At 42.3% G+C, this 12,692-nt stretch overlaps 1 protein-coding gene across 2 annotated transcripts in view; it reads right to left on the bottom strand.

Moving 5' to 3' along the window:
• LOC134338696 (A-kinase anchor protein 7) overlaps positions 1-12,692 on the bottom strand; it is a 216,648-nt gene that overhangs the window by 169,289 nt on the left and 34,667 nt on the right. For both annotated transcript variants that reach the window (XM_063034748.1, XM_063034739.1), the window contains exon 3: positions 6,844-6,983. In XM_063034748.1, the coding sequence (XP_062890818.1) occupies positions 6,844-6,983 (140 nt within the window). The remainder of the gene's footprint in view (positions 1-6,843; positions 6,984-12,692) is intronic.

Below are 12,692 nucleotides of genomic sequence, written 5' to 3'. Positions count from 1 at the left end.
ACCCCTTAGTCATTCATTGCTCCCAGGGCCACTCTGACCCAGAACAGTAGCACCTGCAAGGGTTCCTGCTCAGGATTCAAGCGAAGGCAAACGACAGATATAAGCATATAACCATTACAGCATGGAAACAGGCCAGCTCGGCCCTTCTAGTCCGTGCCAAACGCTACTCTCACCTAGTCCCACCGACCTGCACTCAGCGCATAACCCTCCATTCCTTTCCTGTCCATATATCTATCCAATTTAACTTTAAACGACAACATTGAACCTGCCATATATGTCAGTTATAATAAAGCAGATTCTGATCCTGATTCTAAGACGGTCAGCTTGTGTTTTGGTGTGTTGATTGGAACAGGGAAGTGCAGATGGAGTGGATGCGAGTTACTGGTGGGAAGAGGAAGCAGACAGCTTATCAGGGAGGCCTCACAGTGAGTCTCACTTCATTAGAACACGGGACATAGACCAGTACAGCACAGGAACAGCCCCTACTGACTCACAATGTTGTGCAACACCAATTAAATTAGGAAGTAAATGGCTAACTAATCTCTACTGCCTGCACTCCAGCACCACTTTCCCATATTTGCATTGGGCATTTCTCTGAATTACAATCATTGTTACTGGAAACTTACTTCAGTCTTTGTTTGATGTGACTTCCTTACAAAGGATTAAAATATTGAATAGATCAATATGACAGAAAGAAGCCATTGAAATTTAAAATAAATACTTTTTTTGCATAGGGAGGTTCTGGAAGGGAGTTCAGGGAGTTAGGTGCTAAGTTAACGGGCAGGACCTCCAAGGTTGTGATCTCAGGATTACTACAGATCCGGCAGGTTCAGTAACTGAACTTATGTCAGAGAAGGCGGATGAGCTAGGACCCCAAATGTCAATGGTTATAGTACAGGTGGATGAACATTTGGGAAGAGAAATGGCGATTTCTTTAGTTCGCCCAATGGAAGGCAATAGCAAACCACCGCTAAAAGCTTATGTCAAAAAGCCAAAGAAGAATAGTTAAACCAGGAATGTGAGCAAATAGAAAGAATCCCTATTACTGATCCAAAAAGGGTACATCAACAAATCAAGAATATCACTGGTAAAAAGCTCCTCTGTTCTTCAGGTGGATGTTTGAAAGCAAAGCACGGTACTATGTTTGTATTATGGAAAATGATGAGATTATGAACAGATGGACTGAATATATTCAGGAATTGTTTGAAGACAATCAAGGCAAAAAAACACAAATTAAGAAAAACATTGAAGGTCCAAGTATTTTAAAATCTGAAGTTCGTAATGCAATAAATAAGATGCAGAAAAGAAAGGCAGCAGGTACTGATGAATTAGCAACAGAACCAATTATCGCCCTTGAAGATTATGGAATTGAAAAACTTACTGATTTAATCAATGACATTTATGAAATTGGAATAATACCATAAGAGATGAAAAAAATCAGTATTTATCATTCTTCCTAAGAAACCTGGAGCAACAGAATGTGAATTACATAAGACCATAAGTTTAATGAGTCATATCACCAAGATACTTATAAGAACTTTGACGACAAGAGCTAAAAGTAAGATACAAGCTAAAATAGGTAAAGAACAATGTGGTTTTATGAAAGACAAAGGTACAAGAAACGCAATATTATAGAACATAGAATAGTACAGCACAGTACAGGCCCTTCGGCCCACAATGTTGTGCTGACCCTCAAACCCTGCCTCCCATATAAGCCCCCACCTTAGATTCCTCCATATACCTGTCTAGTAGTCTCTTAAACTTCACTAGTGTATCTGCCTCCACCACTGACTCAGGCAGTGCATTCCACGCACCAACCACTCTCTAGTAAAAAACCTTCCTCTAATATCCCCTTTGAACTTCCCGCCCCTTACCTTAAACCCATGTCCTCTTGTATTGAGCAGTGGTACCCTGGCTATCCACTCTACCTATTCCTCTTATTATCTTGTACACCTCTATCATGTCTCCTCTCATCCTCCTTCTCTCCAAAGAGTAAAGCCCTAGCTCCCTTAATCTCTGATCATAATCCATACTCTCTAAACCAGGCAGCATCCTGGTAAATCTCCTCTGTACCCTTTCCAATGCTTCCACATCCTTCCAATAGTGAGGTGACCAGAAGTGGACATAGTACTCCAAATGTGGCCTAACCAGAGTTTTATAGAGCTGCATCATTACATCGCGACTCTTAAACTCTATCCTTTGACTTATGAAACCTAACACCCCATAAGCTTTCTTAACTACCCTATCTACCTGTAAAGCAACTTTCAGGGATCTGTGTACATGTACCACAAGATCCCTCTGCTCCTCCACACTACCAAGTATCTTGCCATATACTTTGTACTCTGCCTTGGAGCTTGTCCTTCTAAAGTGCATCACCTCACACTTCTCTGGGTTGAACTCCATCTGCTACTTCTCAGCCCACTTCTGCATCCTATCAATGTCTCTCTGCAATCTTCCACAATCCTCTACACTATCTACAACACCACCAACCCTTGTGTCATCTGCCAACTTGCCAACCCACCCTTCTACTCCCCATATCCAGGTCGTTAATAAAAATCACGAAAAGTTGAGGTCCCAGAACCGATCCTTGTGGGACACCACTAGTCACAACCCTCCAATCCGCATGTACTCCCTCCACCACGACCCTCTGCCTTCTGCAGGCAAGCCATTCCTGAATCCACCTGGCCAAACTTCCCTGGATCCCATGCCTTCTGACTTTCTGAATAAGCCTACCGTGTGGAACCTTGTCAAATGCCTTACTAAAATCCATGTAGATCACATCCGCTGCACTACAGAGTCATAGTCATAGTCATACTTTATTGATCCCGGGGGAAATTAGTTTCGTTACAGTTGCATCATAAATAATAAACAGTAATAAAACCATAACTAGTTAAATAGTAATATGTAAATTATGCCAGTAAATTATTAAATAAGTCCAGGACCAGCCTACTGGCTCAGGGTGTCTGACCCTCCAAGAGAGGAGTTGTAAAGTTTGATGGCCACAGGCAGGAATGATTTCCTATGACGCTCTGTTTTGCAGCTCGGTGGAATGAGTCTCTGGCTGAACGTACTCCTGTGCCCACCCAGTACATTATGTAGTGGATGGGAGACATTGTCGATTATGGCATGCAACTTAGACAGCACCCTCTTTTCAGACACCACCGTGAGAGAGTCCAGTTCCATCCCCACAACATCACTGGCCTACCCACATCTATATGCCTGGTCATCCCCTCAAAGAACTCTATCAGGCTTGTTAGACATGATCTGCCCTTCACAAAGCCATGCTGACTGTCCCTGATCAGACCATGATTCTCTAAATGCCCATAGATCCTTATCTCTAAGAATCTTTTCCAACAGCTTTCCCACCACAGACGTAAGGCTCACTGGTCTATAATTACCCGGACTATCCCTACTACCTTTTTTGAACAAGGGGACAACATTCGCCTCCCTCCAATCCTCCGGTACCATTCCCGTAGACAACGAGGACATAAATATCCTAGCCAGAGGCATGGCAATCTCTTCCCTCGCCTCGTGGAGCAGCCTGGGGAATATTCTGTCAGGCCTCGGGGACTTATCCATCCTAATGTATTTTAACAACTCCAACACCTCCTCTCCCTTAATATCAACATGCTCCAGAACATCAACCTTACTCATATTGTCCTCACCATCATCAAGTTCCCTCTCATTGGTGAATACCGAAGAGAAGTATTCATTGAGGACCTTGCTCACTTCCACAGCCTCCAGGCACATCTTCCCACCTTTATCTCTAATTGGTCCTACCTTCACTCCTGTCATCTTTTTCTTCACATAATTGAAGAATGCTTTGGGGTTTTCCTTTACCCTACTCACCAAGGCCTTCCCATGCCTTCTTGCTCTTCTCAGCCCCCTCTTAAGCTCCTTTCTTGCTTCCCTATATTCCTCAATAGACCCATCTGATCCTTGCTTCCTAAACCTCATGTATGCTGCCTTCTTCCACCTGACTAGATTTTCCGCCTCACTTGTCACCCATGGTTCCTTCACCCTACCATTCTTTATCTTCCTCACCGGGACAAATTTATCCCTAACATCCTGCAAGGGATCCCTCAACATCGACCACATGCCTATAGTACATTTCCCTGCAAAAACACCATCCCAATTCACACCCGCAAGTTCCAGCCTTATAGCCTCATAATTTGCCCTTCCCCAATTAAAAATTTTCCTGTCCTCTCTGATTCTATCCTTTTCCATGATAATGCTAAAGGCCAGGGAGCAGTGGTCACTGTCCCCCAGATGCTCACCCACTGAGAGATCTGTGACCTGACCCGGTTCATTACCTAATACTAGATCTAGTATGGGAATCCCCCTAGTCGGCCTGTCAACAAACCGTGACAGGAATCCGTCCTGGACACACTTAACAAACTCTGCCCCGTCCAAACCCATAAGCTTTGAGCTTCGATGCTCCAGAAGACACAATACATCATTAAAGACCCCTCACATCCTCTCCATGAACTGTTTGTTCTTCTGCCATCAGGCAAACGTTACAGGAGCATCAAAACTAAAACCACAATACTACTAAACAGCTTCCTCCCACAGGCCGTCAGACTGCTAAATAGCTGCTCTACATGACTCTGCTTTGGACACTTTTAACTTGCACAGGACACTTATAACTTGATTTTAACTGACATGTGGCTGTTGTGTTTTACTATCGATTGTTAAGTTTATTACTTAGTGTTGCGTTTGTTATGTTATGATTGCACTGCTCCTGAGAAACACTGTCTCATTCTGCCCTGCAGAGCTGATGTACGGTTAGAATGTCAATAGTTTGAATCTTGAATGATAAGAATATTGATGTTAAGGATACTATCAGAACGAGCTATTCAAGTGCAAAAAGATTTGTTTGTTTGTTTTATCGACTACATAAAAGCATTTGATAAAGTGAAACACAGTAAGTTATTTGAACTATTACAGGAAACTCTAGATCTGGATTCAAAAGACCTCTGCCTAATCAGAAATCTGTACGGGGAACAAACTGCCGCTGTAAGAATAGATGGAGAAGTGAGGCAGTTTACGAAAATCAAGAGAGGCAAGGGTGTGTTTTCTCCCCTGTTTTATTTAATGTGTACAGTGAAACAATATTACAAAAAATAAGAGACATCTTGGGAATCAAAGTTGGCAGTAAGAACATCAATAATTTCAGATATGCAGATGACAGCGTGTTAATTGCAAGTACGGAGGAAGAACTACAAAACTTAATTGATATAATTGTTGAAGAAAGTGCAAATATGGGTCTATCTATCAATTGCAAAAAGACAGAATGTATGGTGATATCCAAAAAGAAGAAGAATCCTATCTGCAGGCTGAGAATAAACAGGGAAGACAAAACAATTACAGAACTTTTACTTCTGGTCATAGCATATCTGTAGAATCCCTCAGGATTCTCCTTCACCTTGTCTGCTAGAGCAACTTCATGCCTTCATTTAGCCTTCCTGATTTCTTAAGGACATCTGTGTATCTTTGAAATGGGAAGAGAGGTACAGGTAGAAATCTATGCTTTGCCAGGAATCCAATATTTTTAATAGCATGAATCATTATCTTGTCTGTATTGATTTTAAAACATGCAATATGCAAAACATGATTGAAAACAGAATTTGTCCATTTGATTTTGATTAATAGCCCAACATTACACCAAAATGAGTTTGACAAGCTGGGAAAACTTTTTTTTAAATTGGTACACGTTTATGATATTAAAACAGCTTTGAAATTGGTCAAAAAGATCTCCCATTAGAGTTTGATATTAAAAGCACTAACATTAGTAACTTCTGAAACCCTGAAATTAGCAGTACGTTTACTGTGATTATTAAAATTCTTATCCCAGATGTTAGAGTGGATTTCTTTTTGGATAGATGATTTGTTTACACTTAAATGACTTTGGCCATCAGACTTGTATTTTAACTGTTTGACAAAGAACTGTGGATTGAGTCCACCACAATGGGCTTCCTAAAAGGTGTAAATACCAGATGCTTCTGGTGCCTGATGCTGTAGTTTCGAAGACCGTCTTGACTATACATTATAAATATTAATTGTCTTCTATGTTAGCACGTAAAATGCCAAATAAATGTATTGTGGATTGAACTAAAGGCTGTGGATACCAACACAGACATGCTGGCATCAGAAGGAAAGGATGAAATCTGAAGGTGTGATGTTTGTATGTAACTTCAAAAGGAAGCATTGTCTGTAACTTTTTAAGTGGCGATTGCCTTTGTGTTTAGCATATAAATATCGAGCCCACATTTTAGCTAGCAGACCTTTCTGCGGAAAGCGTTTCGGTATGTAGATACCTGCTGTACCTTGCTGTGTCGAATAAAGAAGCTGCTTTGTATCTACCAGTGACTCTGTCTCTCCGGTAATTTCATCCACGCTACAACACCAGAGAACAAAATATATCCTAACAGAACTCATTAAAGAGGATGTAATAAGTAAAAATGTGCATGTCAGAAGTAGTTGTACACAAATCCCTAAAATAACAGGATTACATGGAACCAAAGCAGACTATTCTTGATCATTTGACCAATCCCAAAATTTGAAAATGTCATGTGTTGTTCTGTGCCTCACTTTTATCATTCACATGATGTGGTTACTGTGTATTGTTCTCTTTGAAGTGAATATAAATGTATTTGTGAATTTTATAATCACCTTTTGATAAGGATTTGCTTTAAAATTAAACCCTCTGGTGGAAAACAAATAAACATCCATTCTCAACTCTATACAACGAAACATGCGGAAAGTCGAGACTACTGACTTTGTGATCTTAAACGTCCTGTGTATCTTTTGTAAAACAAATCAGTTATGATATAAAATTATTACCTTTGGGTTGGTTATTGGAATAGATACAAAGTAATTTGGATGAACTTTTTTTTTCTTTATTTGACCCGCGTCTTCATCAGTCTCACCACCTAAAGTACGCTTTCTCTTTTTCTTTGAATTCTTTACAGGGGCTTTAGTGACTGAAAACAAAAATCAAAAGGGAAACACAAAGTCAATTTCAAAGTGTATTTGCTTCAACATCAATTGTAAGGATTTAAGCCATAATTTACCACAACAGGGGTTTCCAACCTGGTATCCACAGACTCCTTGGTTAACGACAGGGGTCCATGGCATAAGAAAGTTAGGAACCCCTGTATTACAATTTATTCCATAGAACATATGTAACAGAATCCTCTGATGTATAATTAAACTTGAGTATCACCGGTTAATTGAAAACTACACACAGATCCCGCTTAGTACTGAGAAAGGGTTCGTTGGAGGTGGGGCGCTATGTAAATCAGCACTATAACACTACATTATAACACTACAATATATGATCTATTATTTTATGTATACTCAGTAATTTGTGTAGTAACAAACACATAAATAGGCCTAACCTGTACATCAGTGGAGCAGCAACATATCGCAACAGCAGTGGTTACACCTTAGAGGGGGAACAAGGCTGTGGGTCCTCCTCTAACTTTGGCTTCTTCTTCAAGTAGGCGTCAAGATTTGGCTGCCTTTCCTAGTTTCCTCTCATGAAGCAGCTCTTGGTAGCAGAACTCATGTCGAAAACACGTCTCTTTGCCTTACTGCTTCCTCCTGAGCTTGTCTTCAATGTCAATGTCAGTCAGGGTCATTATCGACGAACTGGCCCATGATTTGTGTGATTGTGGTGACGGTGGTGCAGAGGAATTTTGTGGTGAGGTTTCTTGCTGGTGTTTCCTCTTCTCCATCCATGTCCTCAGATTCACCCAGGATGTGCTGCCGTGCTAATTCTCAAAGCTCTTCATTATTTAGGCTCTCACCATGTGAATGCAATAACTCTTCAACATCACCATCATTAACATCCTCTAATCCCACTTCAATGGCCAGTTCAACCATGATTGGATGACTAGTTCTGCCTGAAATCCTCAGATGTCATTGCATGCTTCTGACTATAGCTTTTTCCACACTCCATTCATGCAGTTTGAAGTTACTTCATCCCAGGCTGCTCTAATATTGTCTACAGCTTTCATGACATTGTAGTTTTTTCCAAAATTGCTTGATGGATTATTGCCTGATGGATTGTTTGTCTTGACCTATCATTTCCTCTACAAGTTGCTTGAGTATGCAATGAAGGCAGTAGACTTCAAAATGTGATAATACTCCGTGATCCATTGGATGAAGTAATGAAGTGGTATTGGGTGCAAGGTAAACCACTTCTACAGGAATGCAGGTCCAAAGCATGTCAGGATTCTCAGGGTGGCTTGGGGCATTATCCAGCACCAACAATGCTTTAGGTTCAAGGTCATGCTCCTCACAATACTGCTACTGCTTCACTACTGGACAAAAATGCGAAACAAACCAAATTTGGAAAACATCAATGGTCACCCAGGCTTTCTTGTTTGATTTCCAAATCACTAATAGACTTGACTTTAAAATGCCTTTCACTGCTCGTAGCATTTCAGAGTGATACACAATCATCAGCTTTAACTTAAAGTCGCCTTTAGCATTGCCCTCTGGCAAGAGAGTTAACCAGTCCTTTGCAGCATTGAACCCAGATGCACGTTTCTCTTCTCAGGAGATAAAAGTACGAGAAGGCATTCTTTTCCAAAATAGGCCCGTTTCATCCACATTGAAGACAAGCTCAGGAGGATAATCATCCTTTTTGATTATGGCCTTCAGTGTTGTAGGAAAATACAGGACTGCCTTGCTGTCTGCACTAGGCGCTTCACCTGAGATATGTATGCTATGGAGTTTACTGGGCTATTTAAATCTATCAAACCAACCTCTGCTGCCTGGGAGTGTTACTGACGTATCTTCTTCTTGAACTTGATGGAAGATGCTTCTTGTCTTTTCCATTATTACCAGCTGGCTTAGAGGCATGTTTCTTTGTGTTTGGTCATCCGATTTTCAATTTTTTCAAACAAATGGCTCCTTGAACGAGTCAACTTCGTAGGTGATAATTTTGAGGTTATCATTGCAGAAGCCTTTATCTTGTCTGCATTTTTTATAATTGCTCTGATTGTTGATGTAGCCAATTTCAAAGGGGCACCAATATCAACCTGACGCTCACCAGCTTCCAAACGCCATATCACTTAGTTTCATATCCATGCTAAAGCTTTTTCTAGACATCTTAGATGTACCACCCCCACTGGAAGTTGCAGGCTGTTTTCCAGACATTATGGGTGAAAGAAATGGAATAAATTGGTGAGAGAGCAAGAAAGTTTACACACGTGGGGGAGAAAGAGTGTGAGCTAATACGTTTCTGACTATGAGTTGCTCAGGGCGCACGTAAAGCGCTCTCATTGGCTGATTGAATGTGTACTGTAATGGCAGCTGCACTGGAGAAGTTTTAAGTGTTGTTTGGAATGAATTTTTGTCATTTGGAAAAATTTCAATAAAGAATTGAATAACCGCATTGCAATAAATCGGTGCTATGCAGGGTAACATCAATACGAGGTCTGAGTGTATCTAAGAATGTATAGTAATAGAAACATCTCTTTTACACAATTTTAGATGAATGAGTCAAACAGCGAAGCAAGATTGGATAGAAGGGGAATGAGAGGAATGGAGTACTTTATTTGTAGCTGCTGCTTGACTTTCTGGGTACTACCAGCATTTTTGGGGTTTTTTTGGTCTATTTACTTAACGCTCTGATCATTCATTTCATTTCTGCCTATGTGGTCACAAGAGGCAGTGGAGCGGCTAAAGGATTGCTTCGAGTCGGTGGACTGGGCCATATTCAAGGACACATCTGCAGATCTGAATGATCACACAATGGTTGTCACGGATTTTATAAATAATGTCATAGAGGAGTGTGTCCCCACAAAATCATTCTGAGTCTTCCCCAACCAGAAGCCACGGATGAACTATGAGATCTGCAATCTTCTGAGGGCCAGATCAGAGGCATGGAAGTCTGGTGACCAAGGAAGTTACGAGAAATCCAGATACAATGAGGATGATTCCGAGAATGAAGAGGTTAACATACGAGTAGCTTTTGGCAGCAGTGCGCCTGTACTTACTTGAATTTAAAAGAATGTGTGGGGATTTCATTGAAAGCTACCGAATGTTGAAAGGACTAGATAGGGCGAATGTGGAGAGGATGTTTCCTATGGTGGGGATATCCAGAACTAGAGGGCACAGCCTCAAAATTGAGAGGTGACCCTTTAGAACAGAGGTAAGAGGAGGAACTTTTGTTAGCCAGAGAGTAGTGAATCTGTGGAATGCTCTGCCACAGACTGCAGTGGAGGCCAAGTCCATGGGTATATCTAAGGCGGAAGTTAATCATTTCCTGATCGGTCAGGGCAACAAAGGATATGGTGGGAAGGCAGGTGTATGGGGTTGAGTGGGATCCGGGATCAGTCATGATGGAATAGCAGAGCAGAATCGATGGGCTGAATAGCCTAATTCTGCTCCTATGTCTTTGTGGTCTTATGCCATATTGATGTTTGCTGATAACACCACAGTCACAAGCCCAATTAAAGATGGTGGCAAATCAGCACATAGGAGGGAGATTGCAAATCTGGCTAAGTGGTCAGAGCAACAATCTCTCACTCAACGCCAGCAAGACCAAGGATCTGATTATTGACTTCAGGTGGTGGGACCAGAGGGTCAGCAACCTTAAATTCCTTGGTGTTATCATTTCAGAGGACCTGTCCTGGGCCCAGCACTTAAGTGCAATTATGAAGAAAGCACAACAGCACCTCTACTTCCTTAGGAGTTTGCAAAGATACGGCATGACGTCTCAAACACGAATGCCCTTGAACAGAAAATCCTACAAAAAGTAGTGGATATGGCCCACAATAGATGACCCCAACAGACTCACAAGTGAAGGACTGGAAGGACTGTTTGGGGCCCTGAATGGTGGCAAGAGAGGAGGTGTAGGGACAGGTGTAGCACTTGCGCTTACAGGGATAAGTGCCGGGTGGGAGATCTGTGGGGAGGGGCGTGTGGACCAGGGAGTCGCGGAGGGACTGATCCCTGCGGAAAGCGGAGAGGGGTGGAGAGAGAAAGATGTGTTTAGTGGTGGGGTCCTGTTGAAGGTGGCAGAAGTTGCAGAGGATAATGTGCTGGATCCAGAGGCTAGTGTGGTGGTAGGTGAGGACAAGGGGAACTCTGTCCCTGTTGTGGTGGCGGGAGGATGGGGTGAGGGCCGAAGTGCAGGAAATGGAGGAGATGTGGGCGAGGGCATCATTGATGATGGCAGAAGGGAAACCACGATCCTTAAAGAAAGAGGACATTTGAGATGTCCTGGAACGGAAAGCCTCATCCTGGGAGCAGATGTTGCGGAGACGGAGGAACTGGGAATAGGGAATGGCATTTTTGCATGTGGCAGGGTGAGAAGAGGTATAGCGAGGTAGTTATGAGAGTCAGTGGGCTTGTAGAAGATGTCAGTGGACAGTCTGTCTCCAGAGATGGAGACCGAGAGATCAAGAAAGGGGAGAGAAGCGTCCGAGATAGACCAAGTGAATTTTGAGGGTTGGGTGGAAGTTTGAAGTAAAGTCAATGAAATTGACGACCTCAGCATGGGTGCAGGAAGCAGCACCAATGTAGTCGTCAATGTACCAAAGGAAAAGTTGGTGAGCAGTACCAGAATAGGTTTGGAGTACAGACTGTTCCACATAACCAACGAAGAGGCAGGCATAGCTGGGGCCCATGCGAGTTCCCATAGCTACACCCTTAGTCTGAAGAAAGTGGGAAGAGCCAAAGGAGAAGTTATTAAATGTGAGTACCAGTTCCGCCAACCGGAGGAGGGTAGTGGTGGTGGGGAACTGGTGAGGTCTATTATCCAGAAAGTAGCAGAGGGCTTTGAGGCCTTCTTGGTGGGGAATGGAGGTGTATAAGGATTGGACATCCATAGTGAAAATGAAGCGGTCGGGACCGGGGAACTGTAAGTTATTGAAGTGTAAACGTAACTTTGCTGGATCAAATAACAACAGCACAAAAAGATTGTTACTTATCTTTTCACCCATATATTTCTTCGAGCTCAGCCGGCGAGTGAACTTGGACCCGACATCAGGGAGAGACCCTTTCTCATCTCCCCGGCGGTTCTACAAGTTCACTGCCCGATGTCAGAATTGTCAGAAGTTATATGGCCACCGATACAAAAGAATAATCAGTTTGATAACCATTCCGGTCAAGTCAATGGACTATTGACACAGAGAACAATCAGTTTGATAACTATTCCGGCCAAGTCAATGGATAAGTACAATCAATTTGTTAGACACTCTTGCCACCTTAATTAAAGAAAAGAATGTCCTACCTGGTTTGTTGGAGCCACAACTTAATTACAAAGATAAGAACATCCGTCAAATTTGTGCTTTAATTAAGAAAGGAATGTTCTGTCTAATTTCCATCAGGTACTGCTTTTTGTCAAAATCAAAAGGTATGAAATGCCCAGAGACATCTAATGTGGATCTGGGCGAACTTTAACCCTTATCTTGCTCCAAAGAAAGCAGCTGTAAGACATTATTCAAACACACTGCAGTCACAGACATAATCAGTACTGAATCCGTTGTTTACAGGAATCTTGAGAATCCCCCATTCCCTTAAACTTTATCAGAAGAGGTGGAGGGCATGGGATGTATCCCGGATGTAGGTGGGGAGGGACTGAACTATGGGTGACAAAATGGAGTCCAGGTAGGCAGATACAAGTTTGGTGGGACAGGAGCAGGCAGAAACTATGGGTCTACCGGGACAGTCAG

This window comes from Mobula hypostoma, chromosome 2, assembly GCF_963921235.1.
Source record: "Mobula hypostoma chromosome 2, sMobHyp1.1, whole genome shotgun sequence".
Lineage (NCBI taxonomy): Eukaryota > Metazoa > Chordata > Chondrichthyes > Myliobatiformes > Myliobatidae > Mobula > Mobula hypostoma.
Note: the sequence above shows the minus strand (reverse complement) of the source record. Positions and strands in the feature narration are given on the sequence as shown.